At 33.1% G+C, this 19,920-nt stretch overlaps 2 protein-coding genes across 2 annotated transcripts; both read right to left on the minus strand.

The window, feature by feature from the left end:
• Positions 1-5,259: 5,259 nt before the first annotated feature.
• Positions 5,260-10,018, minus strand: LOC117131889 (F-box protein At3g28330-like). The gene has a single exon (XM_033284886.1). The coding sequence runs from the start codon at positions 7,984-7,986 to the stop codon at positions 6,724-6,726; it is 1,263 nt and encodes a 420-aa protein (XP_033140777.1). The 5' UTR covers positions 7,987-10,018; the 3' UTR covers positions 5,260-6,723.
• A 5,267-nt stretch (positions 10,019-15,285) lies between these two features.
• Positions 15,286-18,331, minus strand: LOC103854201 (F-box protein At3g28330-like). Its single transcript, XM_018656638.2, has one exon. It carries the CDS (start codon positions 17,764-17,766, stop codon positions 16,504-16,506), a length of 1,263 nt encoding a protein of 420 aa, XP_018512154.2. The 5' UTR covers positions 17,767-18,331; the 3' UTR covers positions 15,286-16,503.
• Between the last annotated feature and the right edge of the window lie 1,589 nt (positions 18,332-19,920).

A 19,920-nucleotide genomic window follows, 5' to 3' on the forward strand; every position in this document is an offset into this window, starting at 1 on the left:
CTGAGAGAAATGCAATTTCTGAGGCTTCTGCGTTTGGCTCCTGGTCTGTCCTGGCGAAAGCGGAGGAATCATTCCTTCTCCAAAGATCGCACATAAACTGGTCTAAAGAGGGTGACTGTGGTTCAGCATACTTTCACAGACTGATCGCTACTAGAAGATCAATAAACCACATTCATTTCTTGTTAGATGAAAGTGGTACCAGAATTGAAGGACAGAAGGCGATACAAAGCCACTGTGTGGACTACTTTAAGGGCTTGATGGGAGCTGACCAGCCTCCACCGATGTTTGAGCAGCAGGACTTGTCCCTTTTATTGCCATTCCGGTGTTCGGATTCGCAAAAGAACGGGCTCATCAGACCTTTTACGAGACAGGAGATCAAAGAGGAATTTTTTCTGTTACCAAGTAACAAAACAAGTGGCCCAGATGGTTACTCCGTTGAATTCTTCACTGGCGCTTGGAGCGTAGTTGGAGCTGAAGCTACAGATGCTGTCTTGGAATTCTTTCAATCGGGCAAGCTTCTCAAGCAATAGAATGCCACCTCCTTGATCCTGATCCCAAAAACAACAAATGCGGATCATGCCAAGGACTTCAGACCTATCTCTTGTGTTAGCACTCTCTACAAGGTTATCTCCAGATTATTAACAAAGAGACTTCAGAACATCTTGGTCAGTGTAATCTCACCTTCTCAATCAGCCTTCATCAAAGGAAGACTTCTGGCTGAAAATGTTTTATTGGCTACTGAGATTGTGCATGGCTACAATAGGAAAACTATTTCAAAGAGGGGCATGCTAAAAGTGGACCTACGTAAGGCTTTTGACTCCATAAGGTGGGACTTCATCCTCAGCACACTTAGAGCCATCCACTTTCCTGAACTCTTTGTTAAGTGGATTGAGGAATGCATAACAACACCAACCTTCTCTATCACGGTGAATGGAGCATCTGGAGGCTATTTTAAAAGTAGACAGGGACTGCGGCAAGGTGATCCACTGTCACCCTACCTCTTTGTTTTGGCAATGGAGGTTTTTTCTAGTCTGCTAGCTTCAAGATTTGATCTGGGTTACATCGCCTATCATCCAAATACTTCTGAGCTTCAACTCTCACACCTAATGTTCGCTGATGATGTGATGATTTTCTTTGACGGTGGTGCGGCTTCCCTCCACGCCATCTCTGAAACGCTTGATGATTTTGCGGGGTGGTCTGGCCTAAATGTTAACAGGGATAAATCAGAACTATTCTTGGCCGGACTGACTCCTCAAGAGACAGAGGAAACAGCAAGGTATGAGTATCCTATTGGAACACTTCCTATTAGATACTTGGGATTGCCTCTTATGCATAGAAAGCTTAGGATATCGGAATATGATCCATTGCTAAATAAACTTGCTGGAACTTTTAGAGCTTGGGCTGTGAAAATGCTGAGTTATGCAGGGAGGTTGCATCTTCTGTCCTCTGTTATCAACGGGACAGTTATATTCTGGATGTCCGCATTCATCTTACCTAAGGGCTGTGTAAAAAAGATTGAATCTATGTGTGCTAAATTTCTCTGGAAAGGAAGCATTGATGAAAAAGCCTCAGCTAAAGTTGCTTGGAATACTGCCTGTCTGCCAAAATCAGAAGGAGGATTGGGCCTGAGAAAGTTCGTTGTCTGGAATAAAGTCCTCTGCCTGAGATTCGTATGGCTGATTTTCGCTGAGTCTAGCTCTTTGTGGGTAAAGTGGCACAAGCACCACCATTTGTGCAATATCAGTTTCTGGGCCGTTGAATCAAAAAACGCAGATTCTGCTTCTTGGAAATCGATTTTGTCCCTACGACCCTTGGCTGAACAGTTTCTGAAATGCAAAGTAAACAATGGAGCCACTGCCTTTTTATGATATGACAACTGGACTCCCCTTGGCAGCCTCATCAATTTACTAGGTCCAACTGGCCCGAGAGACCTCCGCTTGCCTATCTCAGCCTCGGTGCGTCAAGCCTCAAACCCAACAGGGTGGCGGTTACCTCACCCTCGCTCGGACAACGCCCTAGCTCTTCATGCGCATCTAACAACCGTCATAGCGCCTCACCAGCAGACCGAACCTGACTCCTTCCACTGGACCATTGATAATAAAGACTGCAGAGGTTTCTCCTCATCAAAGACTTGGGAAGCAATCAGACCTAGAGATCAGCCAAAGAGTTGGGCAAAGTCAGTATGGTTTAGTGGAGCGATTCCAAGACAGGCCTTTAACATGTGGTTGGCCAACCTAAACAGGCTACCTACGAAAGTCAGACTTCTAGCATGGGGATTAAATGTCCAGCCAGCTTGTAGCCTCTGTACCTCACATGACGAATCTCGGGACCACTTATTCCTCACCTGTAGCTATGCAAACTCTCTTTGGCAGATGGTTTTCTCGCGTCTTGATCCTCAATGTCGTCTCTTCGTCACATGGAACGAACTTCTATCTTGGACCAGAGTGTCAACTTCTTCAGCGCCATCTACACTTAGAAAGGTAGCTACTCACTCACTCATCTACAACGTTTGGAGACAGCGCAACGAGGCGGTCCACCGAGGCGGCTTTGCAACATTGCAGGCAACTTTCAAGACTATTGACAGGGACATCCGCAACACCATCACTGCCCGAAAAGATAGAAGGAAATTCAGCTCCCTCATGATTTTGTGGATCCGGTGATCCTTTTTGCACCAGATCACATTCACAGTGTCTTCCTTGTTTTTATTTCTTTTTTGCCAAGGAAACACATAAATAGGCTAATGTAACCTAAACATTTCATTTTATGATATTTACAGTTTTGCAAAAAAAAAAAAAAAAAAAAAATTATTTTTATTGAAAAAGAATTATCAAGCAGAGGAAGAAACCAACCTGGAGTGTGGCTTAGCCTTCAAGTCAGCTCTATATTTTACATTCATACGCTTCACAGAATAAAAGAAAAAAACAAAAACCAAATCAAAGGAGAAGTAAAAAAAGCTATGGTAGGTTAGGTGTTTTGTTTGGAGCATAGATCGTAGAAGTCTCACGACTGTCCTAAATCATATCACGGGAGCATAACGGTTTCTATATGCGAAGAATGTTCTGTAGCCATTGAAACTACTGGTTCTGACAAACAAGGAATCAAATCTTTGCATGTAGAACACGAAAGAACTGGAGATTGTGATCCAAGAAAAAGGAAGAAGCCAGTTTGTCCTGTAAAGCGTTGCAGTGAGTCTCTCACTTTCGCTAACAACCTTACTTGCAAAGATTCTGGAGTCAAGTTTTGTCTGAAACATGAGTTTCCTACACATTGTTGGGATTGTCGTTCTGATACCAATTGTCGGGATTGTTAAAGCTCATGTCTAATTCTATATTATCCGATTAGTACGATATTATCTATTTTGAGCCTAATTGGCAAGCCCGCATAGATTAACTTTTGGTTTTCTTCCCAAAAAACTTTGTAATATTAGAGTTTGACATCTCTTTATATATTAGATACTATTTGACTAATTCTCCTATGTGGGACTTAGTTTGTTATCTCACACAGATCATATGTCTGTAACAAGAAGACCTTTGCTAACTCAGAAACAAGCTCGAGATGGAATGACATGTTTATGGAAGTTTTGAGAATGAGAAAAGAGAAAGGCTGTGGAAGAGGAACAACTTCTGTTTCATCAAATTCTCCTCCATCGACTAGATCCTTTTAGTTTCTTTAATTGTAACAATTTGCATTAACAACAATCTTCTTTTAAGTCTCTCATGTATGATTCTCCATTGTTTTCAAGAGCATTTTAATATGTGGTATTTTTTTTAAAACAAGGAAGAAGATAATTGGTTTTATCGATAAACCGATGTATGTATGTTACAATATACAGAGTAATTCTATCTCCCAATGTGAGCTTGCTAGATGATATATTCAAACGATCACCAAAAGAACATTGGAGGAACAAACACCTAGAAATTTGATTGTGAGAGGCATTGCATTGTGTCCATTTCTCGATTGCATTGAACAGAACTCAAAGTCTGACCATCCTTGCTCCGTTCCAGCTCATTGTGAAGCTCAAAACTCCCATTGCGCAAGTTAATAGATGCCAAAGAATCTTGCATCTGACTCCACATGTACAATGTATTACCATCAAAAGGGTTTATCGCCAGAGTAAGGGGAAGATAATCGAAACCCATCAGTACAGATACTAGCTGCCATTCACGGTTCATTAGCCTCCATACAACTAGCTTGTGGTGCACACTTTCGGAGAATATGTTCATATACATGAGACTACCTCCAGAAGTTGTGCAAGATCTTCTGAACTTGGGTTCTTTTTTAAAATCAGGGAACCATAGAAATCATAGGACATAACAACTACTTGACCGTCTGAATAATGCATCTGATTCAACAAACGATAACACCGCACGAAACCATGGTTCCTCTGTTTCAAACCCTATAAGCGAAGTAGGTGGAGTAGGAATCGTGATGCGTTGTTTTGAAATAAGGTTAGCTACGAAATAGGTTTGATCCGCAGGGTAAGTCGTGACGTAGAGTAGAATCAATCCTATATCGGTGTAAGCCAAGACTCTATACTTTACGATGCCAAAGTCTAGTTACTTTCTTCTTGGCCTCTAATCTCGCCGCTATGAAAGAGGAGACATAAGAGCCAAGAGATCGTTGAAGTCCCCAAACTTTGCATCCGTAGTTGGCCACGACTTCTTCCGTTTGATTTCTGCACATGAGAGACCATGAAGAGTGGGAGTTTTGGTGATGAGAAAAACGGTGATTCGATGATGGAATTCGACTGCTTGCATACTAGTTTTGAAGTGGTGATGGTTACTAGTGGTAATCTCGCAAGTATAATCTCCCATTATCCTCAGTGAAAAAACTCAACTTCATTCATATTTCTTGCGTTTTCGGGATTAGGGTTTAGGGCCTGGCTGGTTCAAACGCAGCGGTTGCGGTTGCGGTTGCGAGAGTTTGTGGATGCGGGCGGTTGCGGTTTCTAGCGGTTTTAAGAGATTTGTACGACTGGTACTGCGGTTCAAAATTAGTGTGTTTGCGGGTGACTTATGACTGGTTAACTATCAAATGCGGTAACAGTCAAATAATAAATTAACAATATTTACATATAATATAATTATAAAAATATCAAAAATCATAAAATTATAATAAATATAAAATTTATATTTAGAAAATTATAAGTATAATTTTTGAAAATTTATTGATTTTTTTTATTATAAAATTTTATAATATTAATTAAAATATAATAGATATATTTTAATATTTTCATAATTTCAATTTTAAATTTTTTTAAAATATTTTTACTTTTGTATATATATTTTTTTAAAAAACAAAAATAAATTTACCCTCCCGCAACGGCCTGCAACCGCAAACGCTAGCTGGAGCCAGCTTTTGAATTTATGAGATTCAGAGCGGTTTGAAACGGTTTACAGCGATTTCAGTGATTGTTGCAAACCACCGACAACCGCTACCAACCGTAAAAGCTGCGTTTGCAGGTGGTAACGGGAAAACCAGTCGCCCCCTTAGTATTTATTCTTTTCTCATAACTAGTGGTTAGTTTGTTTATATATGTGATGTGCTAGTAGTTATCTTTATACTTTTTGTTGTTTTACATTTTTTTTTGCATATATCACACCAACATACCAGTTATATTCAACCCACTTTTTATGTATTTGATATTAAAAAATAAAATAAAATAATTTAACATATAGGCTAACTGTTTTTTTCTACATGGAATCTGCTGAATAATATGACTGATTGTCTGTGGAATAGAAAAAAAAATGGAATGATGGATGAAGTGGAATCAAAACTGACTTTATTGATGGAATAATGCATTCCATTGATCCAAGAAATTTTTAGATCCTGAATAAATCGAATAGATTTTAAAAATATTTTTTTCTGTTTAATTCCAAAATAGTATAAGTGAAATTGTTATAAACAACATTTCATTGTAACTCATGAATATTTTAAGGAATTCTATGGAATCAGAAGCATTCCAAACAATTTTATTTCGCTAAATGGCAGCATTCCAGTTGCAGCCATAATATTTTGGGTTTCAAGAGTGTACAACATCTTTTCTTAACCAAAATATCGTGATCTTATTCCTCCGTTTATTCACTCCTTGTTTCTCTAAATTTCTTCAGTGCACTGATAGCGATAATACTAAGCTATTTATTTTATTCAGTCAGAGAAATGTTGACCTATGCAAGTGTTTTTTCCTAGATATAGATACGAAGGTTTTCTTTCTCTTATTTGATTTTTTTAACAAATCATCAACTTATCAAATTTTATTGACTGCTGAACACTGGTAGGAACGAGCAAAAAGTTGGGGGAATCCAGAAGTTTATGCCGTTGATAATCTTAAATGATACTTCTAAGGGAAATTTGATAACTGAAAAAAACTATATTTCACCAACAAACCATAGCACCCCCTCTCTATCCTCTTACTACAAAACTAATATTTTTTCCAATATAGTTATTCAGCAAATTAACCCTACTTCTAAAGGTCTCTCTTGAAAAATACTTTAAAAATAGCGATCCAAATGAAAGTTTTCTCTTACAACTTCCCCAGTTGGGTATAATTTGCCAGTAAAATAAGTTACAAGATTCATTGATAAGAGTTTTCTAGCAAACACCATCCGACAACTTCTTCATCTTGCATAAGGAAACAACAGTAATTATCAAGAAGAGAAAGAAACAGGTTAAGTTTTGCATAATATATATTATTATTTTTTTATTTTTATTTTAAACTCGCACCTAGTTCGGGAAAGGATGCAGCCACCTCGGGAGAACGAACGAGGAATAAAATGTTTCCTTTATGTATTCTATCTCTCTCGGACCACCAACGGAACTCAGAACGCGACCGTCGCTGCTACGTTCCAACTCTTCGTGGACCATAAACTCCCCAATGTGTAAGTTAATAGACAACAAATCTTGGCCCTCCATGTTTCCCCTCCAAAAGTACACTAGTTTATCATCAAAAGGATTCATCCCCAACGGAATATAATCAAAACCAGCCGTTACAATATCAGTAGAGATTTCAGATACTAGTTGCCATCCTTCGCTCTTTAGCCTCCATACACACAGCTTATCAACTTCGGCTACAGAGACTATGTTAATATACATGAGAAACCCTTGACAAGTTGTGCAAGCTCTTTTGAATTTAGTTGTTTTGTCTAAGTCAGGGAAAGGTGTAACACGACATCGATCAGAACCCTTGTCTCCACTAGGGTAGAAATCGAAGGATACAAGAAAATCTTTATACTCCGGATTGTGAGCGAGCCAGTGAAGCTTTCCGTTCAGGCTAATGGGATTGTTAAATTCCTGAGCGATGAAAGTGAAAGGAAAACTAACAGTTTCAAGACTCCACGAGCCGGTCTCAGATGAATATATCAAGAAACTAGTAAAGTTCTTCTTCTTCTCTAACAAAACAACTTTGTAACCCAAAACGACTTCGTCCTCAGTTCGAGTCACAATCCCCAATATCCAAAAACGTTCCATTGCATGATTATGAGGCAGGATCTCTACGCATTGCCTTGAGACAGGATTAGCCACGTAGAAAGATTGGTTCGTGACTACGTAAATCAATATCAATCCAACATCGGTGTAAGCCACGACTCTACCTTCTCGGTTCTCGAACTTTTCGGCTAGAAAAGACGAGATGTAAGAACCGAGAGAACGGGTAAGACACCAGTTATCGGATCCGTAGTGAGCCATGGTTTCTGTCTCGCAACCTCTACACATGAACGACCAAGAAGAATAATACGAGTTTTGGTGCATAGACAGATAAAGATCGCGGCAAAAAGGAGACTCAACGAGTGATTTCCATTGCTTGCAAACCCGTTTGAAAGTGATTATGCTCGTTAGTGGTAACTTGGCTAGTATAATCGCATACAGATCCTCTAGCAGCGATTCCGTTCCACTGATCTTTGGTATCTTCGTCAATAGGATAGGGATTGGTGGTAATCCATCTGTGAGCAAATCCATCTCCCTATTGTCTGGTTTCTCCATCAATGGCATTAGGGTTTTGTCAGAGCCGAACCTAAAATTTAGGGAGCTGTTGGCGGATTTTAAAAAATTTCAGCTTAATTTTTTTTTGGTAGATTTGGAGGCTTAAAAAATTACTTTTGGGAGTTTTTTTCTATATAATTTTTTCCAAAATTTTTGGAGGCCTAATACTAATGTTTCGTTAGGCTTTGCCGAGGACCGGTCGTGGGTTTTGTTTGTGTGTATATGAATAAGATTTATTTAACTTGTACAAAGTTATAAATCTATGTATATATATTGTCAGAATTGGGCTTACAAATCATTGAATGTGTAATGGGCTTCAGATATAGGGAGTCTACCACTTGTGAGCTGCTAATAAAACAAACAAGGTAAATGATTAGTAAATATAAGATGTTAATTGTTTACAGTTTTTGGGCTTTTTTTTCAGAAAATATTTTTCAGTCATTCAAATTTCTGAGAAAGTAGATCTTATTATATAAAATTTAGTTCTTCAAAATTGCTAATTAACATAATTGCGACATATGTCAATAAAATTTTAAGATTATGATATAGGTAATTCTCCTAAATAGACAATTTTCAAGTTTTGAACACAAAAATAGATCACAAGGAGAAAATGACCAAAATGTTTCATTTAATAAGTAAAAAGTCCCTAATACCCTAGATATATAAAAAAATTTAAATTTTTTAAAAAAAAACTAAAAAAAAATTAAAATAATTTAAAAATAATTTTTTTTTATAGTTTTAGATTATATGTTTTCAAATTCGAACTTTTTTAATTGTTTTTAATTTCTTTTCTTTTTATAATTCGAAAATACTTTTTGAAACTATTTTAAATTTTTTTTTTCAAATTTTAAATATTTATTTTTATTTTATAAAATTTTAATTCTCAATCCCAAATCTCCACCCCTTAACTCTAAACCTTCATGTTTGAATTAGTTAATCCTAGAGGTATAAGTGTACATTTGCTTCTTTAATGAAACATTTTGGTCATTTTGATTCTTAGAGTCTATATATGTGACATAAACTTTTTTAGTGCTATCATAGGATATTTTCCTTATACGATTTCAAATATATGATACAATTTTCTTTTGTTTAGGATCTAAAAGATATTTAGAAAAGAAAAATTCTCATTACAAAAATAGTCTGTCACAGTTCTTTTTAGGATTAAAAAAAGGCAAATTACTATTACATAATATTTTACATTATATATGGTTAAAATGTTAATTTTAATTTTTTTAAAAAAAAATCTAAACCGAAAATAATTTAAAAAAAAACTATTTGAAAAGAATTTTTCGTTGCATTATTTGTTTTAATATTATGACATGTGTAATAAATTTGATACAATTGTCTTTTGTATAGGATTTAAAAAAGATTTAGAAAAATAAAATTCTCATTGCAAAAAAGTTCTTACAGTTCTTTTAAGGATTTAAAAAAAATTACTACTACATAGTCTTTTAAACTTATGTTATTGTTAAAAATATTTGATAGTAATTTTCATTTTCTTAATTCTAAACAAATAAATAATTGCAAAAAGCTATTTGAAAGTAATTTTTCTCATTTTTTTTAAATAATATATAATGTATATATATTTTAAAGATATTAAACAAAGAGAATTATAAAAAAAAAATAAACTTGTAAGAAAAACCGAATTATAAAATCCTACAAGTACAATAGTTATTAAAATTAAATTCTAGAAAAAATATAATTGAAAAAATATTAGTGATATTGAAAAAAATTAATTTTTTAAAAAGTAAACTTTAAAAATTGTTAATATTAACCCGAAATCATTTTTTGATAGTTTTTTAATTTTTTTAAATCCTAGAAAAAACATAATTATAAGAAATTATGTAATATTAATATCCTTTTCTAAAACCAGAAAAACTGTAAAAGAATTTTTGATAGTTGTTCTTTTATAAAAGATCTTATTTGTATCATATTTTTAGGTCATAACCAAAAGAGAATTGTAAGAAGTTATTTGATAATATTTTTAAGAGAGAATTGGATGATGAACATTATAATAAAAACTATTTAATTAAGGAGAAATTACATGTTTACCACTTTTATGGTACCACTTTTCATTTTTACCACCACTAATGAGACATTTTCAAAAATGCCTTTTTCATTAAGTGACGAAAGACTCTTATGCCCTTGTTATTTATATATATAATAAATCATTATTTAAATAAAAAAATAAAAAATAAAAAGTAAAAAAATTAAAATTAAAAATAAAAAATTAAAAAAATTAAAAATTAAAAAAAATTTATGTTTTCGAATTATAATTTTTCAAATTCGAACTTTTTTCTAAAAAAAAATTTTAATTTTTTTTCGAATTTTTTTAATTTTTTGTTTTTAAATTTCTGTTTGAAAAACGAAAATTATGTTTGAAACTATTTTTAAAAATTTTTTATATATTTTTTAAGTATTTATATATTTATTAGAATCATAAATTTCACATTCCAAAAACCCTACCCACCCCTCAACTCTAAACCCTAAGTCTAGATTAGTTAACCCTAAGGGTATAATTGTATTTTACCCTTCATTAAAAGTGATGGTAAAAGTGGTTAGTGTAAACATGAAAAGTGGTACTATGAATGTGGTATTTGTGGCAATTTCCCCTTAATTAACAAAAGATGTGTAAAAAGACAGATTGTAAAAACAGTCACTATAAAATTATTTATTAGAATCTAGAAATAATTATTTGATAGAAATTTATTTTTCTGCAATTCTAAAAAGAAGATAATTGTTAAAGGTTATATGACAATAATTTTTGTTTTCTAAAATCCTAAACACAAAATATAAGAGAGTATTTGATAGTTTTTTTTTTATAATTGTAAGAAAAAAGAGATTTATAAAATAGAATGTTTTCCTTTAAAAAAATAATCCAAACAAAAAGAAAATTTTAAAACTTTAGGACAAATTAAATGTTTACCACTTTCATGGTACCACTTTTCATTTTTACCACCACTAAAGAGACATTTTCAAAAATATCTGTTTTTTTAAGTGGCAAAAGACTCTTATGCCCTTGTTATTCATATATATAATAAATCATTATTTAAATAAAAAAATAAAAAAATTAAAAATTAAAAAATTAAAAAAGAATAAAAAAAAATTAAAAAAATAATTTTTTATGTTTTCTAATTATATTTTTTCAAATTCGAATTTTCTTATAAATTTTTTTTTGAAATTTTTTTTTCGAATTTTTACGCTAGGGATCAAGATCAGTTCTTTAAAGACTTTGCTAAGGCTATGCAAAAGTTGAGTCTTTACGGTGTAAAGACTGGTCGACGGGGGGAGATCCGGCGAGGGTGCGATGCCATTAACTGAGTTTTAATTTTTTTTGTTTTGGGGATAAAATGTGAGAGATTTGAGAGTTTGAATCTCATATGTTTTTTTTGTGAAATGTAAAACACTGATAATTTATATGGATTGATCGTATTGTTTTGGTACAAACAAAAAGTATTTAACTTTTGTGAAGAGATTTGAGTATGAACTTCTGCATTTGAGTAAGAGAGTGACTAAAGTTGAAGGTTCTGGGGTTGCTGGATCACTAGTGTGGTAGTTTGGTGATTGATCTTGTGCCATGATGATTGACTGGGTGATAATGATCTGATTATATAATTGATTCCCCTCAGATAAAATGTGTTGAATGAAAACATTGATGTTACATTTCAATTTCTAGCAACATGTGAAATTTGTATGCATTTGAATTTTGAAACCTGGATCAGTACGAATAGCCTGAACTTCAATACTTTCAGATTCTAGTACAAATGTATTTTTCTTGTGTGCTTTCAACTTCTCGTACTGAATATTCTAGCAGGACAGCTAGATCATTACCGGATACCCAAGTCTTACGAAAAGGCAAAACAAAATTACTAGAAAAAATTAAAAAATCGCCCATTACGAGAACAACAATATCCTCTGAAACGCTCTTATAAACTAGCCACCAATGCTAAAACATGATCTGTCTTCTTGTTTATTCTTCCCACAGTAGTCTCAATGTCTTCCCACAGTCAATTTTAAAGCATAACTATAGCAAGTAGTTTACCTTACAACCCATAAGTCTTGCATTGCGAAAGAATCTTACAAAGATCGTTTTATTTTCTCTCAATATACCAGTCCATACCATAGGAGAGTCCAACTACTGTTTGCACTTTTATAGTAGTTATTGAGCTAAATTATTATTGCTATCATGGATTCATGGGTAAGCTTAGATGCTTAGGATACGTTTATTTGCTAATATGATGAGTGGGGGGGGGGGGTGGTCACTTAATTTAGGTAAATGAGATAACTAAGGAGAAAGTAACATTAGTTTTTCTCTATTTAAGGATTCAAAAGAAAATAGGCCCAAAATGGAAACTTTCCCACTCTAATTATTTTTATTGAAAAAGAATTATCAAGCAGAGGAAGAAACCAACCTGGAGTGTGGCTTAGCCTTCAAGTCAGCTCTATATTTTACATTCATACGCTTCACAGAATAAAAGAAAAACAAAAACCAAATCAAAGGAGAAGTAAAAAAAGCTATGGTAGGTTAGGTGTTTTGTTTGGAGCATAGATCGTAGAAGTCTCACGACTGTCCTAAATCATATCACGGGAGCATAACGGTTTCTATATGCGAAGAATGTTCTGTAGCATTGAAACTACTGGTTCTGACAAACAAGGAATCAAATCTTTGCTTGTAGAACACGAAAGAAGTGGAGATTGTGATCCAAGAAAAAGGAAGAAGCCAGTTTGTCCTGTAAAGCGTTGCAGTGAGTCTCTGACTTCCGCTAACAACCTTACTTGCAAAGATTTTGGAGTCAAGTTTTGTCTGAAACATGAGTTTCCTACGCATTGTTGGGATTGTCGCTCTGATACCAATTGTTGGGATTGTTAAAGTCTATGTCCAATTATATATTATTCGATTAGTACGATATTGTCCATTTTGAACCTAATTAGCAAGTCCGCATGGATTAACTTTTGGTTTCCTCCCCAAAAAGCTTTGTACTATTAGAGTTTGACATCTTTTTATATATTAGATATTATTTGTCTAATTCTCCAATGTAGGACTTAGTTTGTTATCTCACACAGATCATATGTCTGTAACAAGAAGACCTTTGCTAACTCAGAAACAAGCTCGAGATGGAATGACATGTTTATGGAAGTTTTGAGAATGAGAAAAGAGAAAGGCTGTGGAAGAGGAACAACTTCTGTTTCATCAAATTCTCCTCCATCAACTAGATCCTTTTAGTTTCTTTAATTGTAACAGTTTGCATTAACAACAATCTTCTTTTAAGTCTCTCATGTATGATTCTCCATTGTTTTCAAGAGCATTTTAATATGTGGTATTTTTTTTTAAACAAGGAAGAAGATAATTGGTTTTATCGATAAACCGATGTATGTATGTTACAATATACAGAGTAATTCTATCTCCCAATGTGAGCTTGCTAGATGATATATTCAAACGATCACCAAAAGAACATTGGAAGAATAAACACCTAGAAATTTGATTGTGAGAGGCATTGCATTGTGTCCATTTCTCTATTGCATTGAACAGAACTCAAAGTCTGACCATCCTTGCTCCGTTCCAGCTCATTGTGAAGCTCAAAACTCCCATTGCGCAAGTTAATAGATGCCAAAGAATCTTGCATCTGACTCCACATGTACAATGGTATTACCATCAAAAGGGTTTATCGCCAGGGTAAGGGGAAGATAATCGAAACCCATCAGTACAGATACTAGCTGCCATTCACGGTTCATAAGCCTCCATACAACTAGCTTGTGGTGCACACTTTCGGAGAATATGTTCATATACATGAGACTACCTCCAGAAGTGTGCAAGATCTTCTGAACTTGGGTTCTTTTTTCAAATCAGGGAACCATAGAAATCATAGGACACAACAACTACTTGACCGTCTAGATTGAGGCCAAACCAGTGAAGGTTCCAGCTCAAAGTTACTGGTTCAAGAAGATTCAGGCTAATCAAAGGGAAAGGAGAGTGGAGAATTTTACTCCACAAGCCTGTCTCTGATGAATATATATTGAAAGCTACAAAACATTCATTGTTCGTGAATCTTGTTCTGACCAGAACAACTTTGAAACCTAAAACGATACCGTCTTTAGTTCGCGTGACAAGTCCAGCCTGTCTGAATAATGCATCTGATTCAACAAACGATAACACCGCACGAAACCATGGTTCCTCTGTTTCAAACCCTATAAGCGAAGTAGGTGGAGTAGGAATCGTGATGCGTTGTTTTGAAATAAGGATAGCTACGAAATAGGTTTGATCCGTAGGGTAAGTCGTGACGTAGAGTAGAATCAATCCTATATCGGTGTAAGCCAAGACTCTATACTTTACGATGCCAAAGTCTAGTTACTTTCTTCTTGGCCTCTAATCTCGCCGCTATGAAAGAGGAGACATAAGAGCCAAGAGATCGTTGAAGTCCCCAAACTTTGCATCCGTAGTTGGCCACGACTTCTTCCGTTTGATTTCTGCACATGAGAGACCATGAAGAGTGGGAATTTTGGTGATGAGAAAAACAGGTGTTTCGATGATGGAATTCGACTGCTTGCATACTAGTTTTGAAGTGGTGATGGTTACTATTGGTAATCTCGCAAGTATAATCTCCCATTATCCTCAGTGAAAAAACTCAACTTCTTCATATTTCTTGAGTTTTCGTGATTAAGGTTTAGGGCCTGACTGGTTCAAACGCAGCGGTTGCGGTTGCGGTTGCGGGAGTTTGTGGATGCGGGCGGTTGCGGTTTTTAGCGGTTTTAAGAGATTTGTACGACTGGTACTGCGGTTAAAAATTAGTGCGTTTACGGGTGACTTATGACTGGTTAACTATCAAATGCGGTAACAGTCAAATAATAAATTAACAATATTTACATTTAATATAATTATAAAAATATCAAAAATCATAAAATTATAATAAATATAAAATTTATATTTAGAAAGTTATAATTTTAATTTTTGAAAATTTATTGAATTTTTTTATTATAAAATTTTATAATATTAATTAAAATATAATAGATATATTTTAATATTTTCATAATTTCAATTTTAAATTTTTTATTAAATATTTTTAATTTTGTATATATATTGTTTAAAAAACAAAAAAAAAATTTACCCTCCCGCAACGGTCTGCAACTGCAAACGCTAGCTGGAGCCAGCTTTTGAATTTATGAGATTCAGAGCGGTTTGAAGCGGTTTACAGTGATTTGAGTGATTGTTGCAAACCAGCGACAACCGCTACCAACCGCAAAAGCTGCGTTTGCAGGTGGTAGCGGAAAAACCAGTCGCCCCCTTACTATTTCTTCTTTTCCCATAACTAATGGTTAGTTTGTTTATATATGTGGTGTGCTAGTAGTTATCTTTATACTTTTTGTTGTTTTACATTTTTTTTTGCATATATCACACCAACATACCGGTTATATTCAACCCACTTTTTATGTATTTGATATTAAAAAATAAAATAAAATTATTTAACATATAGGCTAACTGGTTTTTTCTACATGGAATCTGCTGAATAATATGACTGATTGTCTGTGGAATAGAAAAAAAAAATGGAATGATGGACGAAGTGGAATAAAAACTGACTTTATTGATGGAATAATGCATTCCATTGATCCAAGAAATTTTTAGATCCTGAATAAATCGAATAGATTTTACAAATAATTTTTTCTGTTTAATACCAAAATAGTATAAGTGAAATTGTTATAAACAACATTTCATTGTAACTCATGAATATTTTAAGGAATTCTATGGAATCAGAAGCATTCCAAACAATTTTATTTCGCTAAATGGCAGCATTCTAGTTGCAGCCATAATATTTTGGGTTTCAAGAGTGTACAACATCTTTTCTTAACCAAAATATCGTGATCTTATTCCTCTGTTTATTCACTCCTTGTTTCTCTAATTTTCTTCAGTGCACTGATAGCGATAATACTAAGCTATTTATTTTTCAATCAGAGAAATGTTGACCTATGCAAGTGTTTTTTACTAGATATAGATATGAAAGGTTTTCTTTCTTTTATGTTGATTTTTTTAACAAATCATCAACTTATCAAATTTTATTGACTGCTGAACACTGGTAGGAACGAGCAAAAAGTTGGGGGAATCCAGAAGTTTATGCCGTTGATAATCTTAAACGATACTTCTAAGGGAAATTTGATAACTGAAAAAAACTATATTTCACCAACAAACCATAGCACCCTCTATTTATCCTCTTACTACAAAACTAATATTTTTTCCAATATAGTTATTCAGCAAATTAACCCTACTTCTAAAGGTCTTCTCTTGAAAAATACTTTAAAAATAGCGATCCAAACGAAAGTTTTCTCTAAAACATACATACAACTTCCCCAGTTGGGTATAATTTGCCACTAAAATAAGTTACAAGATTCATTGATAAGAGTTTTCTAGCAAACACCATCCGACAACTTCTTCATCTTGCATAAGGAAACAACAGTAATTATCAAGAAGAGAAAAAAACAGGTTAAGTTTTGCATAATATATATTATTATTTTTTTATTTTTATTTTAAACTCGCACCTAGTTCGGGAAAGGATGCAGCCACCTCGGGAGAACGAACGAGGAATAAAATGATTCCTTTATGTATTCTATCTCTCTCGGACCACCAACGGAACTCAGAACGCGACCGTCGCTGCTACGTTCCAGCTCTTCGTGGACCATAAACTCCCCAATGTGTAACTTAATAGACAACAAATCTTGGCCCTCCATGTTTCCCCTCCAAAAGTACACTAGTTTATCATCAAAAGGATTCATCCCCAACGGAATATAATCAAAACCAGCCGTTACAATATCAGTAGAGATTTCAGATACTAGTTGCCATCCTTCGCTCTTTAGCCTCCATACACACAGCTTATCAACTTCGGCTACAGAGACTATGTTAATATACATGAGAAACCCTTGACAAGTTGTGCAAGCTCTTTTGAATTTAGTTGTTTTGTCTAAGTCAGGGAAAGGTGTAACACGACATCGATCAGAACCCTTGTCTCCACTAGGGTAGAAATCGAAGGATACAAGAAAATCTTTATACTCCGGATTGTGAGCGAGCCAGTGAAGCTTTCCGTTCAGGCTAATGGGATTGTTAAATTCCTGAGCGATGAAAGTGAAAGGAAAACTAACAGTTTCAAGACTCCACGAGCCGGTCTCAGATGAATATATCAAGAAACTAGTAAAGTTCTTCTTCTTCTCTAACAAAACAACTTTGTAACCCAAAACGACTTCGTCCTCAGTTCGAGTCACAATCCCCAATATCCAAAAACGTTCCATTGCATGATTATGAGGCAGGATCTCTACGCATTGCCTTGAGACAGGATTAGCCACGTAGAAAGATTGGTTCGTGACTACGTAAATCAATATCAATCCAACATCGGTGTAAGCCACGACTCTACCTTCTCGGTTCTCGAACTTTTCGGCTAGAAAAGACGAGATGTAAGAACCGAGAGAACGGGTAAGACACCAGTTATCGGATCCGTAGTGAGCCATGGTTTCTGTCTCGCAACCTCTACACATGAACGACCAAGAAGAATAATACGAGTTTTGGTGCATAGACAGATAAAGATCGCGGCAAAAAGGAGACTCAACGAGTGATTTCCATTGCTTGCAAACCCGTTTGAAAGTGATTATGCTCGTTAGTGGTAACTTGGCTAGTATAATCGCATACAGATCCTCTAGCAGCGATTCCGTTCCACTGATCTTTGGTATCTTCGTCAATAGGATAGGGATTGGTGGTAATCCATCTGTGAGCAAATCCATCTCCCTATTGTCTGGTTTCTCCATCAATGGCATTAGGGTTTTGTCAGAGCCGGTCCTAAAATTTAGGGAGCTGTCGGCGGATTTTAAAAAATTTCAGCTTAAATTTTTTTTGGTAGATTTGGGAGCTTAAAAAATTAATTTTGGGAGTTTTTTTCTATGTAATTTTTTTAAAACATTTTGGAGGCCTAATACTAATGTTTCGTTAGGCTTTGCCGAGGACCGGTCTTGGGTTTTGTTTGTGTGTATATGAATAAGATTTATTTAACTTGTACAAAGTTATAAATCTATGTAATGGGCTTCAGATATAAGGGGTCTACCACTTGTGAGCTGCTAATAAAACAAACAAGGTAAATGATTAGTAAATATAAGGTGTTAATTGTTTACAGTTTTTGGGTTTTTTTTCAGAAAATATTTTTTTCAGTCATTCAAATTTCTGAGAAAGTATATCTTATTATATAAAACTTGGTTCTTCAAAATTGCTAATTAACATAATTGCGACATATGTCAATAAAATTTTAAAATTATAATATAGGTAATTCTCCTAAATAGACAATTTTCAAGTTTTGAACACAAAAATAGATCACAGGGAGAAAAATGACCAAAATGTTTCATTTAATAAGTAAAAAGTCCCTAATACCCTAGATATATAAGAAAATTTAAAATTTTTTAAAAAAAAACAAAAAATAATTAAAAATAATTTAAAAATAATTTTTTATATAGTTTTAGATTATATGTTTTCAAATTTGAACTTTTTTTAATTTTTATAATTGTTTTTAATTTCTTTTATTTTTGTTATTCGAAAATACTTTTTGAAACTATTTTTAAAAAATTATTTTCAAATTTTAAATATTTATTTTTATTTTATAAAATTTTAATTCTCAATCTCAAATCTCCACCCCTTAACTCTAAACATTCAGGTTTGAATTAGTTAATCATAGAGGTATAAGTGTATATTTACTTTTTTAATGAAACATTTTGGTCATTTTGATTCTTAGTGTCTATATATGGGACATAAACTTTTTTAATGCTATCATAGGATATTTTCCTTATAAGATTTCAAATATATGATACAATTTTCTTTTGTTTAGGATCTAAAAGATATTTAGAAAAGAAAAATTCTCATTACAAAAATAGTCTGTCACAGTTTTTTTTAGGATTAAAAAAATCCAAATTACTATTACATAATATTTTACATTAGATATTGTTGAAATGTTAATTTTAATTTTTTTTTAAAAAATCTAAACCAAAAATAATTTTAAAAAAACTATTTGAAAAGAATTTTTCGTTTCATTATTTGTTTTAATATTATGACATGTGTAATAAATTCGATACAATTGTCTTTTGTATAGGATTTAAAAAAGATTTAGAAAAATAAAATTCTCATTAAAAAAAAGTTCTTACAGTTCCTTTAAGGATTTAAAAAAAATTACTACTACATAGTCTTTTAAACTTATATTATTGTTAAAAATATTTGATAGTAATTTTCATTTTCTTAATTCTAAACAAACAAATAATTACAAAAAGCTATTTGAAAGTAATTTTTCTCATTTTTTTAAATAATATATATATATGTATATATATTTTAAAGATATTAAAAAAGAGAATTATAAAAAAAAATAAACTTGTAAGAAAAACCGAATTATAAAATCCTACAAGTACAATAGTTATTAAAATTAAATTCTAGAAAAAATATAATTGAAAAAATATTAGTGATATTGAAAAAAATTAATTTTTTAAAAAGTAAACTTTAAAAATTGTTAATATTAACCCGAAATCATTTTTGATAGTTTTTTAATTTTTTTTTAATCCTAGAAAAAACATAATTATAAGAAATTATGTAATATTAATATCCTTTTCTAAAACCTGAAAAACTGTAAAAGAATTTTTGATAGTTGTTCTTTTATAAAAGATCTTATACGAAAGAGATTTGTATCATATTTTTAGGTCATAACCAAAAGAGAATTGTAAGTAGTTATTTGATAATATTTTTAAGACAGAATTGGATGATGTACATTATAATAAAAACTATTTAATTAACAAAAGATGTGTAAAAAGACAGATTGTAAAAATAGTCACTTTAAAATTATTTATTAGTATCTAGAAATAATTATTTGATAGAAATTTATTTTTCATCAATTCTAAAAAGAAGATAATTGTAAAAAGTTATATGACAATAATTTTTCTTTT

This window comes from Brassica rapa, chromosome A02 (genome assembly GCF_000309985.2).
Source record: "Brassica rapa cultivar Chiifu-401-42 chromosome A02, CAAS_Brap_v3.01, whole genome shotgun sequence".
NCBI classification, from domain to species: Eukaryota; Viridiplantae; Streptophyta; class Magnoliopsida; order Brassicales; family Brassicaceae; genus Brassica; species Brassica rapa.

What these genes read in the sequence shown, in the direction of transcription:
- LOC117131889 (XM_033284886.1), bottom strand. Translation starts at nt 7,986, where the DNA reads ATGCCATTGATGGAGAAACCAGACAATAGGGAGATGGATTTGCTCACA.
- LOC103854201 (XM_018656638.2), bottom strand. Translation starts at nt 17,766, where the DNA reads ATGCCATTGATGGAGAAACCAGACAATAGGGAGATGGATTTGCTCACA.